General features: G+C 39.8%; 1 protein-coding gene across 4 annotated transcripts in view; it reads left to right on the forward strand.

The window, feature by feature from the left end:
* SHF (Src homology 2 domain containing F) overlaps positions 1–27,756 on the forward strand; it is a 197,183-nt gene that overhangs the window by 151,493 nt on the left and 17,934 nt on the right. For 3 of the 4 annotated variants that reach the window (XM_069981899.1, XM_069981904.1, XM_069981916.1), the window contains 2 exons: positions 321–495; positions 6,713–6,832. In XM_069981899.1, the coding sequence (XP_069838000.1) occupies positions 321–495; positions 6,713–6,832 (295 nt within the window). The remainder of the gene's footprint in view (positions 1–320; positions 496–6,712; positions 6,833–27,756) is intronic. The other variant, XM_069981909.1, reaches the window with a different exon arrangement.

Consider the following 27,756-nt stretch of genomic DNA (forward strand, 5'->3'; position numbering starts at 1 on the left):
TTAAGTAGAAATGATGTGCTATTTTATGCCTTCTGATTATCTAATAAAGATTTAATTATGATTTTCATTGTCTTTTTGGGGATGACACGTAGGTCCAAAATAGTGGAAGTCTGTGCCCACTTGGTTTTATATATTTGTCCCAGTTCTGTTTCTGCATCAAATATTGAAATGAAGAATTTCTGGAACTGGGATATCTGCTGTGATATTAAACTGCTTGAAAGGCAAAAATGTGAACTAATTTTTAAGACCCCCTAATCCTGTGTGTCTTCCTGATTTGTGGTTTTTGTGGAAAAATTTATAGTTTTTCTCTTTTCCTTTAGACCAATTAGATGATGATGAGGATAACACAGACATGTCACCATCCAGAGAGGACAAACTCAGGCACATTCACAGACACTCAGCTGGGAACTTGAAGGCTATCAAGAATCCAAGTGTAGAACACATCAGCTCAGTGGGAGAAAGAATAGACCCTTCACTGCCATTAGAGAGTCAATTGTAAGTACCGCTAATATTGGCACATTAAAAAGATTTAATGGCAACATGGCCAAGTACTTTATAAATAAGCATATTTAAAATGTAACAAAATAAATTATATATAGATAAAGTAAGCTTATGTATATTAAAATCAAATATTGAGTTAAAGGTTTTTGTTACATATTTGATCTTTTAAATACAGCGGAACCTCTTTGAGATAACCACTCAAAATCAAAGTGAAAATTCTTTAGGGCCAGAGTACGCTGGATACAAAAATGGTTTTTTTGTAGGGTTTTTACTGTATTGATCAAGCTTCTATATTTAAAGTACATGTCCCACCCCATAATCCTATAATGTAATTTTAGATCATGGAGCTAATCATGTGATATATCTCAACTGATATATTTTATGTTTGAGGGCATTCAGGGTATATATAAGATTATTCAGCCAGTCAATGGCTGCTGTGCTGTCCTGCTTCAGTAAGTGATTGGCTCAGAAGCTATCACTGCTGTCAGAAGTAGCAGCCCGAGCACTCAATGGAGGAGCTGATATCTCAGAATGACCCCCAAGGGAGCATGTTTAGTAGGTATGGGTTGGTTGTTTTTTTCTATGCAGACCCGGTAATATATGAAAAGCCTGAATGCCTGGAGTACCCCTTTAAGCTCAAGTACAGAATTTATATTAATACCATGGCTATAAAAAGATGGGCTGCAAAAATATCAAAACACTTTAAAGAGAAAAACTATACATACCGCCTTACTGCGGCATAAAACAATAAATGAACCATACTCCCCCACCTCACTTGTGCTGTGCAATCCCAGCTGTGTTCATTTTCCCCTGGCTTCTGCTAATACTCTGCTTTCCCACTCAGCCAATCACAATGCTGAACGGGTTAGCAGGACATCAGTGTAGGACAGCAGAATGAGAACACAGCTGGGGTAGCAAGGGTGGGGGAGGTCGTGGTGAGTTGGGGTTAAATCATGGGAAGTATGCATAGTTTAAGATTACCTCTTTAGGAGTAACACTAATCAGGGGAGACTGAACTTAAATTAGTTTTCCTTTGAAAACTTATTGATGTCCTGTCTTCAGGATAAATCAATCAATATCTGCTCAGCAGCATGCTGTTTCGCAGATCCGGGGCATCTGCATTAGACATATAACCGTTTACAGCTACTTCAGTTGCAGATTAGGTGCAGCATCTCAGCATGGCTCCACAGTGAACACAGTGGTGGTTTTGCAGCTCTGTCAAAACAGCTGATCAGCAGGGCTGCTGCCTGAGGAAGGGCGGTTAAGACAACTGGTAAAATCAGCAAAAAAAATAGCACTAACTGTGCATGTTCTCTCCCTGCTCTGTTGTAGCAGGAGAAAGACATCTATAGTAATTCTATGTGCCAGTCTCCTCCAATGAGACAGGCAGAGTTGTATATCAGAAGAGATCACAAGAACCAAAGGAGAACCCGTAGGAGGGTCAGTGCAAGTCGACATCCAGGAGACCAGGGAAATCACAGTAGGAGCATCACACAAAGATGTGACTCAATTGTTCTGTTTAATAGCGCTACGGATAGCTGCGGTCCCTGTCTGAGTGACATCATATACCTACAACAGAGTTGTGCCTATTATTTGCACAACCCCACAAGGAGTCCACTTTTTTCACTGGAATAGACACACTAGCCCTCCACGTTATTGCACCAGGAGGTGCCCCTCTCTCCTTTTGTTTCCAACGAGACAGGGAGCGAGATACTCACCTGTGTATTTCTTTCCACTCATTCTAACGATCAGCGGGTGTCTGAACAATCAGATCCCAATTGATCAAAACCTCTTTGACATCAATAAGTTTTCACTAGAAAAACCCTTTAATTTTTGTAGTATGGATAAAAAAATAAAAAGATGGAACAGGATCAAATGTTAAATGGTTAAATGAGGTTCAAGGAGGAAATGTTTTAGGAAACTAAACACTAGAAGAAGTTGACACAAAATGAGGTAAGTTGGAGATAGATTACAACCAAGATGAGAAAACTTTACTTAAAGAGTAGTAGATACTTTGAACAAATTTACAGCAAATGTGGTTGATAAAGCCACTGGTATTGAATTTAAATATGGCTGAGATAAACATATCTATCCTAAGAAAAATATAAAGGAAATATGATAAGGGCAGACAAGATGGCCATTTTTTTCCTGCCATAAATCTTCTATGTGCCAGGTTTTCTTGACATCTTATTGCATTTTTAGTACTTTACATTTAGTAATTCCCTGCTGTTAAGCTAGTAGGCTGTGTATACATTCCAGTTTACATTGTTATTTATGGCGAGAAAAGCAATATACATAGATGAACAGACTAAGTTCTAATATAAAAGTAATGAATATTATAAAATGCACACCGACAGCCAGGAAGGGGACATCAGAGAAACATAGCCAAAGGACAAATCCGCAATGATAAAAGTTTTCTTTGTACCTTTTAAAACGCACCACAAGTAGCTTCAGAAAAAAAGAAAACTTGTTTTGCATTCCAAACAAAACTTAAAATTATAATCTTTGAACTACCAAGGTTTGCTTTAGTTGTAGATGAGATTGACACTTTGCTTATTGAATGAGGATACATTTGACTAAATGTTTTAGATACAACATTTATCTTTCATTATATACTATTTGGGCTGCTTGATCTGTGACTTATTGTGAATACTCACTACACATAACTCACATAATCCACCAGCACAAGGGCTGGATTTTTTCCCCTCCCCTCCCACTATATCATACATTCCTACTTCTGACACTTAAAGGGATTTCCACTCAGAATTAACTACATAAACAGACTATTCTTACCTTTCCGCCGCCAACCCGCCTCTACTTCTGAGACAGGGACAAGCCCGTTCAGTTAATCACTGACTGAGATAGAATAGCTCCTGGGCCAGTGATTGGCTGAGCAGGCTGTGGAGGCGGGATTGTTTTGCCATTGTTCAGCCAGGGACCGAAGATGTTCATGTTCTGCATCTGGGCAGCAATATATTAACCTATTGTCTCTGCAGCTTTTTTTGCCCTTATTGACCAGGCTATTTTACATAGTTTTTATTAGTATCATATTTCTGAATACTTTTTTATATTAAAAAAAAATTTCTGACAAATATTACACGATCCTGGCCTTTTTTCCTCTTTCGTTTACGCTGTTCACTGTAGGGGAATAGTATTGTTATATCTAAATACTGTAAATCGAACAATTGCACACGCTAAGATACATAATATGTTTATTGTTACATGTTTTATTTGTAAATTAGGAAAGGGAGGTGATTTGAACTTTTTTGGGGAAGAAGCTATGTTATTTTTAAGAAAAAAAGAATAAATTAAGCTTATTATGTCCCTCTAGGGGACTTTTACATGCAATCATTAGATTGCTTACACTGCTGACTACACAGAGGGCGATTTTAAGGGGTTAATGGCGGGTGGCAGCACAATCACTGCTGCCAGCCATTAAAGCGACTCTTTACCCACAATCTGACCCCCCAAACCACTCATACCGTTAGCTGCTTTTAATCCAAGATCTGTCTTGGGGCCATTTAGCAGGTGATGCAGTTATTGTCCTAAAAAACTACTTTTAAACTTGCAGCCCTCTGTCAAATTGGCGTGGCCTACAGTGTCTATGCCTTAGGATTATGACACTTCTCCTTCCCTCCTCCCCACCCTCCTCACTGTTAGGATTGCCCCTAGAACAATTTCTCCTATTCATCACCTGTGTGAACACTGCACATGTTGTGGATCGTTAAGGGACCTGTGCAGTGTTCAGACAAGTGATAAATGGGAAAAATCCTGCCTGTGTCATTCCTAATCATGAGGAGGGTGGGGAGGAGGGACGGAGGGGCGTCACAATCTTAGGGCATGGGTACTCTAGACCACGCCAATTTGACACAGGGCTGCTGAACGGACCCCAGGACAGATCTTGGATTAAAAGCAGCTATCCGACGGTACAAGCGTTTTTTTTTTTGTTGTTTTTTTTTTTTTTTTTGGGGGGGGGGGGGGGGGGGTCAGATTATGGGTACAGAGTCACATTAACTTTGAGGACCCAGCTGCTTAGGTCCTGAGTTCGCTTCATATAGCCTCTGTGCATTATGATGTCCCACGTCCTCATGATGTGTGAACTCTCCCCTGTGCATAAAGTGCTGGGATGTCACTTTGCTTCAAGGGGTTTAAAGGTGGTTCTGACCTGAACACCCCTTTTAAGGCACATTTGTACTTTATATCTGTAGATTTAAACTCTTGAAAGGAGAATTCTAGGTAATCCACTCGATAGTGTTATGGCCTATGGCTCTGCATTCTTGCTGTGGATTTTCATTCAATTGCAGCAGAAAACTGCGAGTGCCACATAGCATTTTAGTTTTTTTAGAATTTTCTTTTGAAAAAATTAGGTCCTTAGCAAACGTTTTGATCAAACAGAAAATACCAACTCACCACATTAAGGTGCCCTCAGACACTCACCTAGACTAGCAATGGCCTCTCTTGGACTAGACATCTACATATCAGGCCATATAAGAGCAACTGAACTCGGTAACACCCCTACAGGAGCTGGGTGAAGTGCACAGGTATAAAGGAGAGAGCCACCCCTCACATATGAAACATAACAATGCAGTGAAAGCCTGCACATTTACACTAACACTTGTTCACACTATGCAGTTTGCATACAGTCGTGGCTAACAATAAATCAAAAACAGAAAATTGCTGCAGGAAACTGCAAGTGCCAAATAGCATTTAAGTTTTTTAGAAAAAGTTTTGAAAACGGTTTGATCAAACAGAATGTACCAACTCACTACGTTAAGGTGACCTCAGAGAGTTACCTATACTAGCAATGGCCTCTCTCGGACTATAAGTCTACATATTAGCTGCTGGGCCTTAAACAAGATAGTACTTTACCTGCCTGCACGTCTGTCTGCTTCTCTAGCTCCTGGGTCACTGACAGCTCAGTCAATCAGTGATTGCAACGGGACACTGTACATATCAGCCTCAGATTTGCCATATTTATTAATGCAGCAGTGAAAATTTTGTTACGACTGGTGTACAGATACATTGGTTTTGATAAATTCCTTCCCCATGACCATAAACCACCTGAAAAAACAGCTCCAAAAACAGATGCAAATCATTGGTTTTTTTTACTCTTGTTTTTTAAGTACATTTTTTCAGGCATCAAGCACAAATTGATTTCAAACAGAACAGCTCTGAAAAAGGGCACTACGTTATTTTTGGGACTGATTTTCAGCCCAGTTTTCATACTGTTTGAGCACTCCTTATTAAAGTCAATGGGAGCTGGAAACCACATGATTTGAGGCATTTTGGAACTTTTTTGCCCTAGTGAAACATGTCTTTATAGTCATTTTTTAAGCTAAGTTAGCCCTGTTAAAATCTGCCATGTTGACCGGCATTCTTCAACTACATTTATAAATACCGCAACCCAAGGCGTTGACCTGGTTAGCATGGATGAAGGGTGGCCATTCAATAAAGTGTAATATTTAAAGGAGAAGTCCGGCAAATTTTTTTATTGAAGTATTGTATTGCCCCCCAAAAGTTATACAAATCACCAATATACACTTATTACGGGAAATGCATGTAAAGTGCCTTTTTCCCTGCACTTACTACTGCATCAAGGCTTCACTTCCTGGATAACATGGTAATGTCACGACCCGACCCCCAGAGCTGTGCGGGCTGTGGCTGCTGGAGAGGATGATGGCAGAGGGACACAGGGTACTGGAGGGACACTGAGCATCCCTCTGCCGTCATTCTCTCCAGAAGCCACAGCCCACACAGCTTTGGGAGTCTGGTCGTGACATCACCATTTTATCCAGGAAGTGAAGCTTTGATGTAGTAGTAAGTGCAGGGAAAAAAGCACTTTATGTGCATTTCCCATTATAAGTGTATGTTGGTGATTGTATAACTTTTGGGGGGCAATACAATACTTTAATAAAGAAATTTGCCAAACTTCTCCTTTTAAGTGTGCTGTGTCTATGTAGATGTATTTAGGAAATCACATCATAGACAATCCTCATACAGAGTTATTTCTATTTAAAACCTGGTAAACTGTGATATGTTAATCCAGCTAAATGATATGATAAGAGAGAGTGTACAGTAATTTATTACACATTATAATATGGATGAAAGGTGTAAAGGAGAAAATTGGAATTTGGGAGAAAACCAAAGCTCTCGCTGCATAAAACAAACATATAAATATATTATTCTGTTTAATAATTGGATTCCCCCGCAGCTGGTACCACGGTGCAATCAGCCGCACAGATGCAGAGAGTCTCCTGAGGCTGTGTAAAGAAGCAAGTTACCTGGTGCGAAACAGCGAGACCAGCAAGATTGACTTTTCCTTATCACTGAAGTAGGTGCCGCATTTTATATTGAAACAAGGGAATACAGGATGACTGTATAAAAGAATCTCAATTTGATTTTGTTACTTAATATCCATTTATAAGTGGCTAAATGACCAGATTTTGTGTTCGTATATTTTTACTGTTGTACTGTACAAAAACTATTTTTAGCCTGATAATAAGGATTATCTGGGTTTTAAAAAATTAATTGGTAAATAATATTAGATTGGTGATTGCAACTTCCGATACCCCTGCTGATCAACTGTTTGAATAGGCTAGCACTCATATAAGCTTCATTGCCTACGTTTTTGGCAAGTTCATTCATACTGGCAATCATCATATTTGTAGTTACTGTGCTTGTTCCCTTTAAAATTAATTGATTACAAGTATGAGCCACTGTGAACTGGGTGTGCTGGGAAGTGGCCCCTTTCTGATCTAATATTGGTCTAATATCCCAAGGATAGGCTGTCAGTTTTTAAAGCGACTCTGTACCCCCAATCTGACCTCCCCAAACCGCTTGTACCGTTGGATAGCTGCTTTTAATCCAAGATCTGTCCTGGGGTCTGTTTGGCAGGTGATGCAGTTATTGTCCTTTAAAAACAATGTTTAAACTAGCAGCCCTGTGTCAAATTGGCATGGCCTAGAGTACCGATGTACTAGGATTGTGACACCCCTCCCTCTTCACCGCCCTCCTCACCATAAGGAATGCCCCTAGAACAATTATTCCTATTCATCACCTGAAGCACAGATGGATTTATAAAAGGTACCATGTGTCTCCCTGACTTAGGGATTTAACCGTGCCCACAGTTACACATGTGAATTATAGCTGACAGATTTAATTTAACAGTAGTGATGATTTAAAGATCAATACTAGATACAGTATCTATATAGTAGTTGATCGCTAAGAAGAGGTATAGAATTAGAGCTTTATAACTCTGCTGCATTTACTTAAAATTTTAGAAGTGTTGCCTCAACCTTAAGGTGGTTTTACTTTGTTTGTGTTTAATACCAATCTTTTTTTTTTTTAAATAAAGCAACTTTATAAATAGTCTTGACTAAGGGTACTATTACACCAACAGATCTGACGACAGATTATCTGCCAAAGATTTGAAGCCAAACCCAGGAGTGGATTTGAAAAGAGGAGAAATCCAGTCTTTCCTTTATGACTTGTTCTCTGTTTATAGTCTGTTCCTGGGTTTGGCTTCAAATCTTTGGCAGATAATCTGTCGTCAGATCTGTTGGTGTAATAGTACCCTAATGCCCCTATTCCACGAGTCGTTTGGAGGAGCAAACGAGCGCTATTAGCGCTCATTTGCTCCTCGTTCCCCGCTCGCTGCCGCCGCTATTCGACGCGGCGTCAGCGAGCGGGTGAGTGCGGGAGGGGCGGCGGGGAGCTGCTGGGGGGGCTGCCCGGGGGATCGCTGATCGTCCGGGCAGCCCATAGGATATAGCAGCATCTGCTGCCGACGGTCCTATTCAACGAAGCGACGGCAGCAGATCGCTGCTATAGCAGTCGCTTGTTTTTCAACATGTTGAAAAACAAGCGACTGCAACGAACAGTCGGCTGATCGTTGCACTCTATTCCACGGGACGAATATCGTTCATAGCGGCCGTTATCGGCCAAATAGGAACGATATTGCTCCTCTAAACGACCCGTGGAATAGGGCCTTAAAAGTCTTTGTAGTGAAAGCAAATGATGACTCCTCCCTCACCCATGACTACAGGATCTATCCCCCAATTAATGTTCATTGGTAGTTCTTTACAGTCAGAGAACCCTCTCACAACTTCTTGCTTCTCAGGCATCAGCACCTGTAGGTATATTAGATATAATCCAGGTATCTTGAATATACCTGATATTTTCTTTCTTTGGGTATTTCAGTGTACATTCTCTCTAGCAACTCGCAATCTATCTTACTCTTGCTTTTCTATCTATCCTACCCCTCTCTCCCAGTCATTCCCTTTTCTTTCCTTATTGCCTCCCTTTCTTCCTCCCTCTCCCTTGCCATCCTCAGTGGGCAGATTGTTCCTATTTTGATGCAGTACGGCCATATTCCGTTGCCCGATTAATGCAGTAAGCGAGCATCGATCTACTAGATTGGTGCTCACTTACACTGCCTATTAAATATCTCAATGATTGTGCAGCAAGGGCATACATTTTTATTATTTTACTTGCTGGCTAAAGACAGTGTAAGTATAGTTATAAAGATGTATACTTACCTGTCCACGCTCCCCAGTTTCCTCCTGGCTTTTCTCCACTTACCACAGCTGCCTCTGAAGCTTCTGCACCAGTCCCTGAAGTCACAAACTGCAAAACTGTCCTGTCTTGTTCAGTGATTAGCTTAGCCGCCTGTCACTTCAGAGATTTGGTTTCAAAGCTTCAGAGGCATTTCTGGTCTGCAGGAAAGAGACAGGACTGAGGGGCGTAGACAGGTAAGGATACATCTTTATTTTTATACTGTACACGGTCATCAGCCGTCATCTATGCATCACTATTACACGTAGCAATGTGCTCTCAGCGGACGGTGACTTTTACACATGTTAAAAGACAACGATCAGCTCTTCGGCTAATCATCTGATTTGGCAAATAATTTCTATGTGTAATAGGGCCCTAACTGTGCTGTGTAATATGAGCAATGAGATTAGCCACACACCCCTTTCCATACAAACACACACCACTTCTTTTCTCTTCATCAGTGCTCAATAGGAAAGCCTGTAGCTTTATCTCCCTTCTCCAGGGACAGGCTCTGCAGAGAAGTGGCCTCAGCAGTCATTAAGGGCTTTGCTGGAAGGGCAGGAAGGCAGCCATACCAGTGCACTGAGAGTCATAGTATGGCCCCATGCACCAAATGACTACATTTGTACAGTTTATTAATAAAATACTTATTTCATAAACAGCAGACCGGATGAATATTATAAAGCTCTGCCTAGTGTCCCCTATCAGGCTCTGTTAGTTGCTTAGGAGGCCCCTTTAAAGGGAATAATGTTTTTATGTTAAACATATTTTTAAACTTTTTTTTTTGTGACTTTTTTTTCAAGCTTTCCATTTTTCTATCTATATTAAAAAAAAATCTGGTATCTTGCAGTTTTTATTCTCACTAATGGGTTTAAAAAAAGCTGAAACTTCCTGTTGTATCTGTGGTGATAAAAGGAGGCTGCTGTAAAGAGATCAGTACAGCATTGCAGCAGCATGACACCAGTAGATAGAGGAGACTATAGTCACTCCCTCTGGAATGACCTCTTCAAAGGTCACAATACGCTCAGACATGCTGCTGTAAAGCATATCACTAAATGCTGTTAAAAACTGCTCAGGCAAAATGTTAGCTTCCATAACAATGTACAAAAAGTGAAATAAAAAATGCAATGAGAAAATAGAAACAACTCAGAATAAAAGAACAAGTTTTGACATTGAACTAATCAGTAAAAAAAAAAACCTTAGGTGATACATTCCCTTTAACTCATTAACGACATTGGGCGTAGATTTACGCCCCCGCAATCTGGGCTTTTGGCACAACCAGGGTACCGGGCTGTGGAGTGGGCTCAGGAGCTGAACTCGCCCCATAGTGGGTGAGGACTGGCTGCTATCTGCAGCCAGGCCCTCACCCTCAATGGCGGGCTGCTGCGATCACGCCATTAACCCCGCGGTTTAACGCTGTGTTTAAGTAAAAAAAAAAAAAGTTTTAAAAAATGTCCCAAATTCGCTCCCTCAATAAAAGTGAAAATCACCCACCCTTCCCATTTTTTACATAAAACACATAAAAATAATAATGTTAATTAACATATAATACACCGTAGCGTGCATAATCGTCCGCTCTAATAAAATAAAACTATATTGTTCCCGCACGGTGAAGGGCGTGAACAAAAGCGGTAAAAAAGCAGAGATTTCTTTTTTTAAATTACATTTTATGTATAAAAGAATTAATAGAAAGTGATCAACATTTCTGATCTAGAAAAAAATGTTACTAATAAATAGAGATCATGGCGCAAAAAATGATGCCTCATATGACCCCCAGGTGAAAAAGTAAAAGCGCTATGAGAGTCACAATAGGGCCATTTTAAATATACCTATTTAAAAAAAAACAAAAAAAAGTTTACTGCTAATAAAAATAGTAAAACATTAGAAAACCTAGAAAACATGCATATCACTGTGTTCAGACTGACCTATAGAAAAAAGAAAAGATGTCAGTTTTACTGTAAAGTGCATTATGTAAACATGGAACTCTCCCTAAAATTTGCGGAATTATATTTTTTGACCCAAATTCATCTCATAAATGATATTTTGGGGATTCTGTTATTCATTTTATGGCAGATTGAAAGATGCCATGACAAAGTAAACCTGATCTTGAAAAAAACAAGCCCTCACATGGCCCTGTAGGTGGAAAATTAAAAGTGTTATGGGTCTTAGAAGACGAGGAGGAAAAAACTAAAATGAGAAAGTGACAATTGGCCCGGTCCTTAAAGCGACTCTGTACCCACAATCTGACCCCCCAAACTGCTTGCACCTTTGGATAGCTGCTTTTAATCCAAGATCTGTCCTGGGATCCGTTCGGCAGGTGATGCAGTTATTGTACTAAAAAACTACTTTTAAACTGCCCAACGGCTAGGGCTTAGATTGTGTATGCATTAGGCTGGCACACCCTCTCTGTCTCTCCTCCCCATCCTCCTCATCCTCCTCATCATTAGGAATGCTCCAGGCAGATTGTCTCCTATTCATCATCTGTGTGAATACTGAACATAGGCTGAATCTGGGCAATGTTCAGACAGGAAAAAATGTTCCAGTGGCATTCCTAATGATGGAGGGGTGGTGCAAAGTTAGGGCACAGGTACTCTAAGCCCTGGCCGTTGGGCACGGGGCTGCAAGTTTAAAAGTTGTTTTTTTACGACATTAACTGCAACTGCAGGACAGATCTTGGATAAAAAGCAGCTATCTGAAGGTACAAGTGGTTTGGGGGGGACAGATTGTGGGTACAGAGTCGCTTTAAGGCCATTTCAGGCTCTGTCCTTAAGGGGTTAATATACTGTATGTTTTTCCAGGGTAAATACATGATAAAAAAAAGTAACTAAAAACAAAGCTTTTTAGTTACTTGCACTATATATAAAATCTCACCAAGCAATTCACAGAGATGTGATCAATATAACAATTTTGAAGGAGACCTGTCACCCCCCGTGCCGGGGTGACAGGCTCCCGACCCCCCGTTACAGCCCCCTATACTCACCTGATCCCGCCGGGTCCCGCTTTTGGATCCGGTCAGGTCACAGAGATATCAGCTCCCGAAGCCCGGCGCGCATGCTGACAGGAGAGTCCGACGCTCATAGAGCATGACGGAGCATCGGACTCCCCATTCATTCTCTATGAGTGTCGGACTCTCCTGTCAGCGCGCGCGCCGGGCTTCGGGAGCTTATATCTCCGTAACCCGACCGGATCCAAAAGCGGGATCAGGTGAGTATAGGGGGCTGTAACGGGGGGTTTGGAGCCTGTCACCCCGGCACGGGGGGTGACAGGTCCTCTTTAACCTCTTAAGGACATAGGACGTACCGGTACGTCCTATGTCCTCATTAGCACTTCAAAGCTTTGAAGCTTTGAAGTGCCGCGATCCCGGGTGCCGCGTGTAGCCCGGGACCGCCGCTATTAGCGGGCACGGTCCGATCGCCGTGCCCGCTAATTAGCTAATCGGAGGCAGCTGTCAAAGTTGACAGCTGCCTCCGATTACCGGAGGCAACGTTTCCCTGGTGTCTAGTGGGGGAGATCGCTCCTCCGGGACCTTGTCCCGGAGGAGCGATCTCCGTTACTGATGCCGGCCGGGGACGCGTCCAAGATGGCGCCGTCCTCGGCTCGGCACTCGTTTGTTTCCGGCTGCAGCAGCCGAAAGCAAACGAGTGCCGATCTCATGGATCTCTGCAGCATATCTATGCTGCAGAGATCTCTATGAGAGATCAAAGTGTATATACTAGAAGTCCCCCAGGGGGGCTTCTAGTATATGTGTAAAAAAAAAAAAAAAAGTGTTGTTAATAGTAAAAAGCCCCCTCCCCTAATAAAAGTCTGAATCACCCCCCTTTTCCCAGGTTTTAAATAAAAGTAAACAAATAAATAAATAAATAAACATGTTTGGTATCGCCGCGTGCGTAATCGCCCGAACTATTAATTAATCACATTCCTGATCTCGTACGGTAAACGGCGTCAGCGCAAAAAAATCCCAAAGTGCAAAATTGCGCATTTTTGGTCGCATCAAATCCAGAAAAAATGTAATAAAAAGCGATCAAAAAGTCGTATATGCGCAATCAAGGTACCGATAGAAAGATCACATCATGGCGCAAAAAATGACACCTCGCACAGCCCCATAGACCAAAGGATAAAAGCGCTATAAGCCTGGTAATGGAGTGATTTTAAGGAATGTATATTGGTTAACAACGGTTTGAATTTTTTACAGGCCATCAGATACAATATAAGTTATACATGTTATATATCGTTTTAATCGTAACGACTTGAGGAACATGCATAACAAGTCAGTTTTACCCCAGGGCGAATGGCGTAAAAACACATTTCCCCCAAATAAAAGAAATGCGTTTTTTTTTTCAATTTCACCACACTTTGAATTTTTTTCTGGTTTTGCAGTGTACTTTATGCAAAAATTCAGCCTGTAATTGCAAAGTACAATTAGTGTGGCAAAAAATAAGGGGTCATGTGGGTTTCTAGGTGGAAAAATGCAAGTGCTATGACCTTTTAAACACAAGGAGGAAAAACCGAAAACGTAAAAACGAAAATGGGCCATGTCCTTAAAGGGTTAAGGATCTTCTGAAAGTTTTGGTGTTTCTTATTGCCAGATCAGTTTAAGCTTTTTCTTTTTTTTAAAAAAACACATCTTATTATTAAGCACTGTCACTCCCTATTACCTGTATTCACACTGATCTGTTTCTCACACAACACTATACTCACCCGTGATGCTGTTGATATATTATAAGAATTTGCAATGAGAATTACCTAAGGATATTCAGCTATAGCAAGCTGTCGTCTTAATCTATGCTGTTTTACAAATTCCTTATTTATGTTGCCAAGGTTTTTGTCAGACTGCTTAAAGGTTTTATTTGCTGTCTCTTCTGCAAATGGCTTTGTAAAAGCATATGACCCTAAGGGGATTGGGTCAGTTACTGGCGACCATTAAGAAACCGTAGCCTTACCAAATTGTATGAGCAGCAAATAGTAGAAACAAAATGATTTTGAAAAATTGGTGGTCTTGTCCAATAATAGAGAGTCAGCAATTTATTTATAATGGATACAATTAAACACATTTCAAGATCTACCTTCCTGGTATCAGAGGAAAAGTATACTATTTAAATTTTACATGGCAGTTCACATTTCAGGTTAGTCACAGTAATAGCAAACATGATGTTTGGTCTTATCTTTCTAACCATAGAAAGTATTTTAGTGACTTTAAATTGTCACTGTTAAATAACAAAACATTTCACATGTGGTAAAAATGTCAAAAGTTTTAATTGGTTGGATCTGAATGCTCAGAGCACCGATGACTGCTAGAGGATCAGGAGAAGCGCAGTGCTAAGTGCTGCCCTTCCTATAGGAAATCTATAGGAAATCTATAGTAAGTCTATGGATTCCCTCTCTTGCAGCGAGATTGGAAAAGCAGTGAGGCGGGAAAGAGAAATGCTCAGCGATCAGTGGAATGAAGACCCAGACATCAACTGATCTAAACTTTTGAGGTCTCTAACAGGTCATATGGGTTGTTAAAATATAGTAACACTATAAAAAGAACATTTACACTTAGAATCCAAATTTAACTTCCCATGATCTGTACCATGTGTTCCTTAAATATATTGCTAGTCTTCAAGAGGTTTTATACCCTAATGCTACTAGGCAATAACCCCAATGGCACAAATATTTTCTGGTACTAGCATATAAAGCGAAGAACAAAAAGACCAGAAAACTGCTACTTGAATTTAGGTATAAGTATTAAAGGGAATCTGTCACTATGTTTATGCTGGTCTGTCTATGGTCATTGGCAAGAAATGGCATACCATGTACATACCACACGCATTGTTCATCTTGGACAGTGCTTATTATTCCTGTATATTGTAGACCTGTCTTATCCTGGTGTTTTATTGCTTTGTTAACCTGGCACTGGCTTGAAGGGTACAAAATACTTGTCTCTTGCTGTGGGTACATGCACTCAGGGTATATGAGGGTTTCTGTAGTATGTGCTGTTTACTATATTTTATGTTAACAGCTGATCACAAGCAGTATGTACTTTTGTACCAATATTTCTTTGCAACACTTTCCTGACTTTTTGAGAATGTTACAAATGTGTTAAGTGTTTTGAACACACACATTATGCGCTCTTGTTGCATTATATGTCCAGTGTATGAGCATCACTGTTTAATTTTTCACTTCCCATAATGAAGATTTTGAGGATATTTCTTAGAGATTCCCATTGGGTTTGACTTTGGAGGTGTTTCATCATGGTTTTAATGTTGCACAATACCATGCCAGACATTTGCTAGTCATTAGAGGCAGTAAAGGGTATTTTAGTTAGGGTTCCACTGTAGGATCCATCCTATCCAGTGCCCTGCATTTGACCAGGGCCCTATTTTTTATGGTGCAGTATAATTGTTGTCTTTGTCCTACTTTATCTTTCACAAGGGTTTCTTGTAATTGTATGGATATACAAATAAATAGTAAGTTTTACTTGTTTTCTTTTTTATTTACCGTAAGGGCATTGTAAAATTGAGACCCCAAATTCACTTTAGTCGAGTGCTGTAAGACTCACATTTGGTGGCCATCCACCCTTCTGATGTTGATAGCTTTATCTCCATACTGTGCATAGGGAGAATGTTGTCAATCAACTGTAGGAAAGGGGGGTGGCTTCTCATGAATATAGAGTACCAAAGAGCGTGCGCACATCACCGAAAAACTACTGGGTTCAACTCGGCAGCTGATGAACACTTTTTCTTAGAGCAGTTCTCATAAAACAAGTGACGTAGCCGAAGATCGTGCACAAAAAACCGATAGAAGCACACAAGGCACCATATATCCTTACAGACACCTATATTACAGAGAGATGCCTCCATAATATGGCATCTAAGCTGCATAAGAGAGCCATCTCACTCATATAGACACAGAGCTCCAGTCAGACCCAACTGGTAAAAGTTGATTTTTGTTCCTTTTTCTGTACTTAGCAATTCAATAAAAGATTGAAAAGATATCTGCAATACTTTGGATGCTGTTGGACTTCCTTGCTTTTTCATGCATACTAGCTAGCACTGTGAATTGCTGGCTTCCTAGCATACATCCACCATTCTACCTGCCTGTTTGACCTGGTTCCATAGTGCTGTTGGACTTTAACACTCTGATATGTCTCTTTGTAATGTTAAGTTTTTTTTCTATGACCTTTAGGCTCACAGAACAGGGACTGGGAATGCCTTTAACGGACTCTCCCCCGCCCGGGCAGCATCTGTAATTAGATGCTGAGAGCGGGGGAACTGTACTTATATGCGCCGCTCTGTAATGACAGAGCCGCGCGGCTGATTCATTACAGAGCTGTGCATATCTGTACAGTTCCCCCACTCCCAGCATCTTCTCACAGATGCTGCCCGGGCGGGGGCATTCCACGTCCGTGTTTCGTGAGGAGCACAGAACGTGGGAATGCAGCCTTACACTTAAAATGCCCAGACTTGTTTTCAGAAACAAAAGGATTTTTATTTTTTATTTTTGCAATCCGTATCTCGATGTGGCGTTTTATGAGTTAAAAGACACAAGGGCTTTAGAGTCCAATCAAAATACCCTCGCAGTTGTATCGAGAAATCTTGCCTCAGCTGTCAGTGCTGGGTAAGATAGTTTCTAAATTGTCTCTCTGATCTTATAACACCTTGATGCGCTACATCCCCCATCAATTTTCTTTTCTCGTAAGCCCTAAAGCATATTAGCTTCCAATAACCTTGCTGCAGTCTTAGGCGATATTTTGTCCTTGAGAGGAGAGATTTTGTGTACTGCACAATTACATTTCGTACTGATCCGTTTTGTTCTGAAAATTTATTAAATTACTACTTTTGGTTTCATGTACTTGTCTGCTTCAGTCTAACAGAAAAGTCAAATGGGCTCTAAGGAGTGTGAAATCCCTGAACGAGGCATTTCTTATATATGTAAAGCATAATGTGTACTATAAATAGCCTGTGTCTTAAAAGTTTTGTCTCTTGACTGCTTGTTTAGAAGCAGCCGTGGAGCTGAGCTTTGTGGATGCTTCCTGTATTGATATTAAAAAGTCCTATCATTCGGTACTGTTGTATGTGCTCTGCAAGTCTACTCATGTAGCACAGTTCTGATAATGCATGCCAACTAGACAAGTAGATCATTGAAAACAAATTGAAAGTCAAGTGACCTTTAAAAGGTCCAGTAGCCTGGAGCATTTTCTAATTGCTGAAATCCATATGAAAGCATGAGAGACATTACATAGGATATAGGCTAAAAGCATGCTTTGAAAATGGAGGCCTATGTAGCTAGGCAATGACTGCAGATTTATATAATATATTATCCTTCAACACTGTATAATCAAATAATAAAATAATAAAAAAAAAGGTCAGGAAGCCAGGGGGGTGCAGTAAAATAATAAACAATGTAACCTTACCTGTACTTGTGCACTGTAGGTGCCGCTCCTGGGTCCCATTGACAGCCACCAGTGACCTGCAGCTCTTCTAGCTGCAATGTCACGTACCTGGCTTCCTGACTTTTTGCCCACTTAATCAATCAGTGACGTTGCAGCTGGAAGGGCTATGTACCCGGTTTCCAGCCGAAAATTATATTTTGCAGCCTTCAGCAGCACATGGGAGCGGCGCAACTGAGGCGCAAGGATGAGTTAGTTTACATTGTTTATTATTTTACTGCACCCCCCTGCCTTCCTCCCTTTTTTACATTAGGTGGGACTTCTCTTTTAATGGAACATAGTCATTTATTAATATTAGATGATTCTTCTCATTTTGTTTATTGATTTATTTTTTTAGAGTTTAGGAACTGGAATTTTTAAATGCAAAAAATATATAACAGTTAAACGAATCATATATAAGGGCACTATATTATAAAGACAAGTCTGCTCTCCTTATAGCCAATGCTGGACAGCAATATTATTTTGGCTAGTAGGAGCTGTCTAAAATTATACTAGGCTTGTAGTTAGTGTAATTGTTACCAAATTTTACAATATTTTTTGTGATCTGGATAATAGGAGACTGGATCCTATTAGGGCACAATAACCAAATGATAAATCCACTTTAAGGCTGGGTTCACACACAGTATATTTCAGGCAGTATTTGGTCCTCATGTCAGGTCCTCATAGCAACCAAAATTAGGAGTGGATCGAAAACACAGAAAGGCTCTGTCCACATAACGTTGTAATTGACTGGATGGCCGTCATTTAATGGCAAATATTTGCTGTTATCTTAAAACAACGGCTGTTGTATTGAAATAATGGCAGTTATTTACCGTTATATGGCGGCCATCCACTCAATTTCACCATTGTGTGAACAGATCCTTTCTGTGTTTTTAATCCACTCCTGGTTTTGGTTGCTATGAGGACCTGACATGAGGACCAAATACTGCCTGAAATATACTGTGTGTGAACCCAGCCCTAAAGGCTATGTACATCGTTTTTAATTAATTTATTTTATTTATTTTTGCATTGTTTTGGTTGTAAAAATATTTTCCCATAGATTTTTTTTGTTTTTAAAAAATGTGCTTAGTTTCTCTTCTACAGCCTATGGGGGATAGTTATCAAACATGATGTAAACTGAAACTAGCTCAGTTGCCCCTAGCAACAAATCCGATTCCACCTTTCATTCCTCTCAGACTCCTTGGAAAATGAAAGGTGGAATCTGATTGGTTGCTAGGGGCAACTGAGCCAGTTTCACTTTACACCATGTTTGATAAATCTCCCCTATGTGTTTTCACATACAGTGCTAGCTGCTTTTTTCTCATTCAACAAAAAATCCATCAGGAAGGTTGCCTGATGGCTTAGTATCCAGCTTCTCTTTCTTCCCTCTCCTGAATGATCTAAGCTGATCAGATTAGTGGTGTGGTCTGATCAGCTTTGATCTAGTTACACTTCAGCTTTTAAGAAAATAGTTTTTACAAAAATAGTGGTACTGTTATCCTGTCTTTTACAGTTTGTACATCACACTCTGAAATCTGCTGAAGCCTTCTCTTTGAATTACAGCAAATGTGTTGTGCTAGAAATAAGGCTTGTGAAAAATGCTACTTTAATATGTCAGAAAACTGGAGTAGAGATCATAATACATCCCCCACCACTACCACCATCCTCAACAATAGTCAAATCAACAAATATGATAAACAATTGCAGAATACAAGGTAATAGGAATAAATAAGGTATACATTGTAAAGAATGTGTGTAGCCAAGGGTTACAGAGTACAGGATATCTCAGGCTTCTTTGATTAATACTGGACACTATGTTAATCGACTAATTTAATAATCCTTAGCTAAAAAAAAGCAAAATGTAAAATATATGCCAACCATTTTATAACCAGTTTTAGAGAATACACAAATACGTTTTAGATTCTGTACATGCTTTCATTTTAAAAGGGTTTAAGCAATTCCCCCGTGTTTTGTTGCAGGAGTTCTTTTCAGTTTGTGCCAAATAAATTATAGATGATTACAATGTGACTTTCAGCAATAAACATTGGCTCAAACAGTACACAAGACTAAAACGTGTAAATCATTTACATGGAATAGCTGCTTTATACATAATAAGAAATTGGAAAAAATTACAAATGGCAGTCATTTTCTGCAATTGTTAAAAAGAAGAACCATGTACCAGTAGCGTGATGATTTTTTAAAAAAATGTTTTTTAGGTATTGGTGCAAAACTGGAGCATATTGTGGATGTAGACTCTAAGGGGTATTGTACATTTCAATGAAGATTTAATTTCTAACATAAAATTAAGTAGAAAAGAGCAAAAAAAAGGTGCCCATCACAAGACACTATAATATCAGAATGGCAAAGATTCTTTGAACAGGTTCAGACTATTTACTTCCAGCCCCTGGCTCCCCTCTTCATTAATCAGAATGGAGGTCAAAATACCATTTTGTATGGGAGAATTTAGATTGTATGGACATATTTGTTGTGTGTACTGGGAGTTATTTCAAGGTTCACATAAACAGACACTGCTGGATACCACTTAACGCAATGTGAAAACAACTTAAGGCTATGTTCACACTACATACAGACAACGGCTGTTTGGCACTCAAAAATGAAGTGTTGCATTGCTGTTGTACTGAGCGTTGCACTGAAATCAACATACAACGGCCACAAATAATTAACACACCAATTATTTCAATGGCCGTGTCAAACGGTGGTTGTTCAATACATTATGTGAGCAACTGTCATTATTTGCATTGACTTCAATGCAACACATTTCACAGACAGTTTCACATGGCAGTATTTGCATCAGTATTTGTAACTGCAGTCCAGATTATACAACCGAGATTCTGCAATCTATGAATCCACCCTTAGGGTACGTTCAGCAGATTTCACGCTGTGAGTTCCTCGCAGGGAAATCCGTGAGATACTGATCACTACTAGTCGGCATTCGGGCTAAAAACAACTTTTATTCTGGCAGCACAGTACACTGTCAGTGAGGTGGAGCCTATAGCATCTGTGCTCTAGGCCTGAAACGCCTCTAGGAATACATTTTTTTGCCTCAATATTTGCCCTAGGGGACAGGCAGACCCCAGGACCTGATATGTGTTTATGAAGATAACTAAATGGTACCGGCGGTTTGGGGGTCGGTTGGTTTAGCTAATTCTAATAAGTATCATAGTAGGTTGCACTGAGAAATTGGCAACATAGAATCCGCTGCAATATGGTTTGTGTAAATGTACCCCTACGTACGTATGTTCACATGTAGCATACTTGACACTGAACAAATCTATATATGAATGCATTGCCGATCATGTTAATAAACTAGGCCAAAATAGCCAAGAATTCTTTTATGAAAAAAATTATTAATAAACCATTTCCATCTCATTATGAGGTGGGCATTGGGGGCAAAATAGGTCCACAAGAGCACACAAAATAAGCAAGTATTTCCCATGCTTTCATATGATAAAAAAAAAATCCTAAAAACACCTAAAGCTCTCGGTAAGACTGAAATTAAGAGCAGCAGGGCCATTAGGCCGTCAGATTGAATCAGTAGACGTGGCATTAGATAGTGTCACAGCTTTATCTCTTTCTGAGCTCTTTTAGCGGTTATAGACCTGAATAGTGCTTACTCACTGACTTATAAAGAATTGGTTATTAGATCTAATGGAATTAACCTGTGCATGTGCCAAAAGGGGAGAAAAACGCAAGGATGGCTGGGAGAAAAATGAGAGGTGAGAGAATTCGAAATGATGATGGAAGCACTGGAGACTGAAAGCAATGAATGATAAGTAGATGAGTATAATGTGTAAAGAGCTGAATGGTAAAGAAAGAAAAATAAAAGACACTGTATGACAAAACTGTGCAGCATGCCTAATATATATTGGACCTAAATATATATAAAATATTTTATATAGAGTTATATCCTAATGTGGCATGTAATACTTTTAACATATTTTACTGTGTAAACTTTTAATTTTCATAGCTATATTTAAAAAAAAAAAAAAAAAAAGGAAAACCTGTGGAAAAATAAATGCACACATAGGGGAAGATTTATCAAACATGGTGTAAAGTGAATCTGTCTCAGTTGCCCCTAGAAACCAATCAGATTCCACTTTTCATTTCTCACAGATTCTTTTTTTGTTCTTGGAGTGTATTTAGGTTAATTATATAGGATTTGCTTATTAGTTACATTTGCTGTTTCATTGACTTGGCTCAACCATCACACAGTTCAGCAGAAACAACTATGATGCATTGCATTTTTTTTTACTTTGGATGCTTCAAATTCTTAAAAACTTCATTCAAGCCCCTCAGATCAACTTCAGAACTAAACTGGTCCCTAAAATTAGATGTAAACATTTGTATTGAAAATTTGTAACATTGCTGCTAAAATTCTAAGCCCTCTAATGTCATAAATAAGTAGAGGGATATTCCCTTCATCCTTTGGAAAAGTTGAAGTATCCCAAAAATATTACAACATAACAAAATTGTCCTTGGTCCTTATAGCCTACAGATCTGCTTGAGCAGTGCCTGTGATCTTCCTAGACCCTTAGTCCCATTCCTCTGCTCAACTTATCTGCAGCGGGCGTGTCTAGGAAGTGATGTCATGTGCCCTAACAGCATGCCAAGTAAGGGCAGTTAGGACACTCCAGAAGAGAGAGAGAGTAATTGCAGCACACATGGTACAGTTTTTCTATCACTCCCATAAAATTTTAAAAGTATATAACTGTGTATATTAACTGTCTAGCACATTAAAAAAATCATTTTCCATGATCTAATTCTGCCTCAGTAAAGCAAATTACCGTCTTAAACAACAGCACTATCATAATGACAAACATATCTGGGCATGGGAGGAGTTGTAGTTGTTCAACAACCTTAGCCTGCTATACACTAATTTACATATAAATATTACTCAGTCGTATATTTTCTTGTGTTTCCTAACTACTACACTACAGCTGTTGTGGCATTATAGGAACTATATTTCTGCTTGCATAAAAGTAAAATGTCCTTTTCATTAAAAATATAAACTTTTCTCTGTTAAACAAAACCATTCATGCACACTTGGCATTAGCACATTAGCCATGCCAGAAGGACAATCTCATAACAAGCAGTCATTTAGCTTGCTAGTATCATACCTAAGCAATGTCTATGACTGCACAGGTCTCTTCCTAGGTTTGGTCTCATTTTTGAAAATAGAAAATACCAAATGCAGACAGGAGGTAGCATTGATCACCGTTTGAGAAAAAGGGAGACACCTTATGGCTGCATGTTTAATGTTTTAAAAATTTAAAAAGTTAAAACAGTTTAACCCTTTTTCACGACCTGGGGTCATTGATGCCTCAATGCGCAGGTTGCAGGTTGTTTTTAGACATCAGCTTATGGGATCATAATGATCCCATAAGCTGTTGTCCCTATGTCTGCCCCCTCTCCTCTGTCCCCTGCCGCTACTATCTTGTGACAGCGACAGGGCAGAGAGGGGAGGGGGAAAAGCTCAAGGTCACGCCTTCCTTCCCTCCCTACCTCCCCCCCACCGGCCTCTGTAGCCAGGAAACTGGAAGCCTGAGGCTTCCGGTTTCCATGGATACCATCGGGGCTCTGCGATTACTTCGTAGAGTCCCGATTGACACCGGAATGAGAATTCTCACTCTGTAGAGGGAGAATTCTCTGTCAGGAGCCCTATAGATGCTGGGGTCGTGCTGACCGCAGCATCTATAGGGTTAACTCTTAGCACCAGAGTGCGGCTCTGGCGCTGAGAGTTGTGGCGGGTCCCCAGCTATCACTGATAGCCGGGACCCACCACAGATGACACAGGCGCAGCTCCTGTGCCTGTGTTATCCTGGATTATTAATTAACGTTGTTGCAGCATCAGGCATAGGCTTCAACGACGTTAATTTACTGTAGAGCGGTGGGAGGAGGTTAAACGTGTATTACAAAGCTACTTGCAATGACAATCCCTACTGATTTATTTCAAAAAATTGTGACAGTGAAGCTTTAGGTCAAAATTAAGCATGAATAATCCACCTCTAATTGTGAGGTATTAAAATCATCAATTCTATTTTGTGTAATCTAATAGTAATAGCTTTTAAGGTGACTGTGGACATCCCTTACCTAGTCGGCCCCTGGTTGCACATATAGAATCAGTCAGCTGCTGGCACGTGTGTCTTTGTTTTAAGCAGGGGCTACACAGGGACTTTTATAATGTGAATTTGCATATTGAATTACAGCTGTTTTTTTTATGAAGCCCCAGCTTTAAGAGGTGCCATACAATAAATGAGATTAGTAAGAAAAAACTTGAATTTTCCTTCTAATAGATTCAGAGCCTTTAAATGAAAACCAGTGGAAAGATCATTCATATTTTTTAAGATAGAATGTGGAATAGAAAAATTACATTTTTTAGACCGGTTCAATGTATGGGTTATTATGCTAATTCCATCATAAAAATACATTACAAATAAACTGCGTACAGAATACATTTGTACATAAAATTTCTGGCCCTTTTTATCTTGTCTTTGAATACTAGCCTATATTCAGATTTATAATTCAATATCCTATGCACACATCATAGCACTAGTTCTTATGTATCAAGACACAAAGTTGACCCATTTGCTTACCCATGCATGTGGCTGAATTTAGAGAACAAGACCTAGTCCCTTAGTTGCTTTAAATCTAGCATACTTATATATTTTCCCTCCTGTTTATAATTTATGATGTTTTATTCATTTACAGAGGCATTTTCATTGTGCTTACATAGTGAGGTTGAGTTACAAAAAAATAGCATCAACAGTGTCCTTGTAATAATGACTTTGGAATATTTTCTAGTAAATTCAGATAAGAATAAGGGTGCTGCACCCAAATTATTGCTGTAAATGCTGCAGGAAAGAGGTTTTGTTTTTTTAATAACCTGATTTATGAAAGGTTAACTGTAAAATTGAAAATGCAGTCCAATCTGCAGGCAGCATGTTGTAGAGCAGGAGGAGCTTAGCAGATTGATATTTTTATGAAAAATAATTCAGTATAATTTGTCATTTTCCCTCTGTAAATCTGTGTTCATTGTGACTAATTAGCCCGTCCTCAACAACAAACTAGCGATGGCATAAACCACAGCAGGGAGTGCAGTCTAGGGGGCCATTTATCTTCAACAGTGCCCACCGCAAGGCAGGATGGACTTGTTGGGACAGATGACCCCCAGGTTGCTACCCCTGGCTTGGCTTGTTAGCGGTGGCAGGCGAGGTGCAGCTGAAGACAAGTGGGCAGGCAGGAACACAGCAGGACTCATGGCTAGAAGCACAGACAGCAGGAACCAGGAATGGCAGGAATCACAGATCAGCTGGGATCCCACACTTATGTGAAGCATGCAGAGGCTCCAACAATAGGATCAAGTGCAATAAAACCAGAATCAATGAAAAGTGTACTCTCAGTTTAAATTTAAGCAGAGTTGTCGCGTGCACACCCTAAGGATCAGGGATGCGCGTGCTGGCTTGTAGAGCAGTCAAGGGGGCAGGAGGAGCAGGGGAATGCACACTGGAACCCAAGGATACTAGTAGGAGTGAGGAAGGAGCACGGCCAGGAACAGGAGCATGGCTGTGGGTGCTAGGACCCAGGGACACTGGCCAGAGGACGCCCGTAATGGCAGGTGGGAGCTGCAGACGTGGCACAAACAAGAGCGTGTTTTGGCCAAGTGGCCTTTATGCACTAAGCTAACACATCCTTGTGTGCTGTTGATAACTTGTCACTGAATAATGAGGACATTTTCCTACTTGGTGAGTGCTGCGATTCTTTACTACATTCTTGTTAATTAGTCATGTGATCAGTCCTACTCAATGAGTGACAGCTCAAAAACTGGGTAGGATCACCCACGTGACTTCCTAATTATCCTGGAAATTATCTAACAAATCTATATATCAGTTTGCTCATCTCTTCCTGCTCTATAACATGCTGCCTGCAGAACAGTCTGCACTTTCAATGTGACAGGTTCCCTTTAATTGTTGTAAATTAACAGTTTGTAGATACAGCCTGTAGCATGTACATTCATGTCTGTTATGTAATGAAGCACTAACAGCTCTAAAAAGTCAGTACATGCATCCAGGTTCACAGTTGTTGTGCCCCTAATCATGACAGCAGTCAGGTGATGCTCTTTTCCCCTTGTAATTGTCATTACTATGAAGGAGAAGTCTGCTGCCTGTACCAGCTGTAGTATGGTGACATGGAGCATGGACTGTCTTGTACTGTGCATGTATAGTAACTCTCCTCCAACACATTTCTTTGTCTATACTACAAGAATACTGTACCTGAATTCATTTTCTAGCTTTCAATTGTCATGGGATGTCATTGTTCTTACTTGCATTAGCGTGTATCCTTGATCCTGCTTGTCAGTTTCACCATGCATCTGTTTATTACATGTGCACTCTGCTAGGAGGAGAATAAGCCAGCTGTGTAGGCAGCCACTAGAAGAGGAATAGGAGAATACAATTCTGTACTGACAAATGCACAAAAAACCATCGAAAGCTTTATGAGGTGATGTCGTCTTTAACAGTGTTCCACAATAACATAGTAGTTAAGTATGAAAAACACCTTTTAGCTTATTATAAAGCTAAACATAAATGAGTTCATTTGTTTGAGTTCATTTGTTTAACCCTGTATTAGCTTAGTAAGGACTTGTTTTGTGCTGGGCTAGTTTTATTTAGTAGGAAACAATATCACCACTGTTATAATATGTTACTGACTTTATTCTACACAATGTTTTATACAGTGCTAAATAGAAATATAACTACTTTATACTAACTAAACTTGGTGGTTTAAGTAACTAACTTTGGTGGTCTAGGCTTCAAGAGGAGGTTAATAGTGAGACCCTGTTAGCCCATTAGTCTGTATTATGGCATAAGGTCTGACTGAGGGTCTAATCACCCAAACTGACAGCATCATAAATCCCTATAATAGATCCCTATGATGCTGTCAGTTAAGGTCAATAGACCTGTGGTGGTGCTAGGACACAGCACTGAAAATATCCCTGTATTAGGCTTGTGTGAAACTGGCCTATTCTTTCTGTGTTGTATTTTCTTAATTTTAAGATTACTTTTTTGGTTCTCCAAAGCAGTAAGCTATCCCACATTACCCACACAGCTCTGTAGCATGCATTTTATCCACAGCGCCAAAATATACCGCTCAGATGCACCTGCACACATTATAGATGGAATACACACAGCCTGCTATATAAATATACGCTCAGTTCAGCTGCACCAACATATAGGAGAAAAAAGGTTTACTTACAAATGTGTCTTACATGCGGAGATCTCTTGTTTTCAAACAAGTGGAAACAAGTTTTATTTACCAGTGCATTGTAAAAAAAAAAAAAAAAAAAAAAAAAAAAACAAACTATATCACAAAATATGTTTCACACTCATAGGCTATGCTTACACAACATTCTTTATATGTAAAGAAAGTCTGTTTTCAATTTACACAAAGGCCGTTCTTTTCATAATGCAATAATTTGCATTAAAGTCAACGGAAACAACGGCCGTTATTTCACACAATGTATTAAACAATGGACGTTATTTGCAACGTCTGTTGAAATATCTACCATTGTCCATAGACTTTAATGCAATTTTCATTTAAAACAAAAGCCGTTGTTTGATACTCAAAACAGCAGCTGTTGTTTAGTGTGCCAAATAACAGCAGTTTATACAATGTGTGAACATAGCCTTAAGTTTATTCTCCCCATTGAGAATAATTAAAGAATCTGCATATGGTATAATTAATCTTGCTCTCGAACATGTGACTTATCATATGACTCTGACATCAGAGAAGTTCCTACCGGCCTTCATCCCCCTGTCAGGGAAGCTGTTTCTTAGGACATTGGGACTTTTTGTAAGAAGCTGGAGCAATGTGCTCATCATATCCAGCTTCCTCTCCTGCTTGGCAATGATCAGAGATCAGTGCTGGGCAGCAAATCAAAGAGGACTGTGCAGCTATGAGATGCTGCACAGTTTATTGATTAGGCACAGGACTGAATCAGCCCGATCATTAGGGAAGGGGCCAGGGCAGTCTCCAAATGGCTCTGTGAAGATGCAGCAGCCTGAAAGACATCATAGAGCAGTATTTGAGCAGTCTAGTTTATAAATCCATCACTATCTGTAAGACAAGCCTGTGTTTGTCTGTGTTTCTCCCTAAACGTCCTTTGCTTGTCATTCATCTCACTTACAGTACCTTCCCCCTTTCAAAGTCTTCTATGGGTAGGGCACTAGGGACTTGAAAATGTTGTATTTCAGTGCAAAATTTCCTTTGAAACACTT

This window comes from Dendropsophus ebraccatus, chromosome 1, assembly GCF_027789765.1.
Source record: "Dendropsophus ebraccatus isolate aDenEbr1 chromosome 1, aDenEbr1.pat, whole genome shotgun sequence".
Lineage (NCBI taxonomy): Eukaryota > Metazoa > Chordata > Amphibia > Anura > Hylidae > Dendropsophus > Dendropsophus ebraccatus.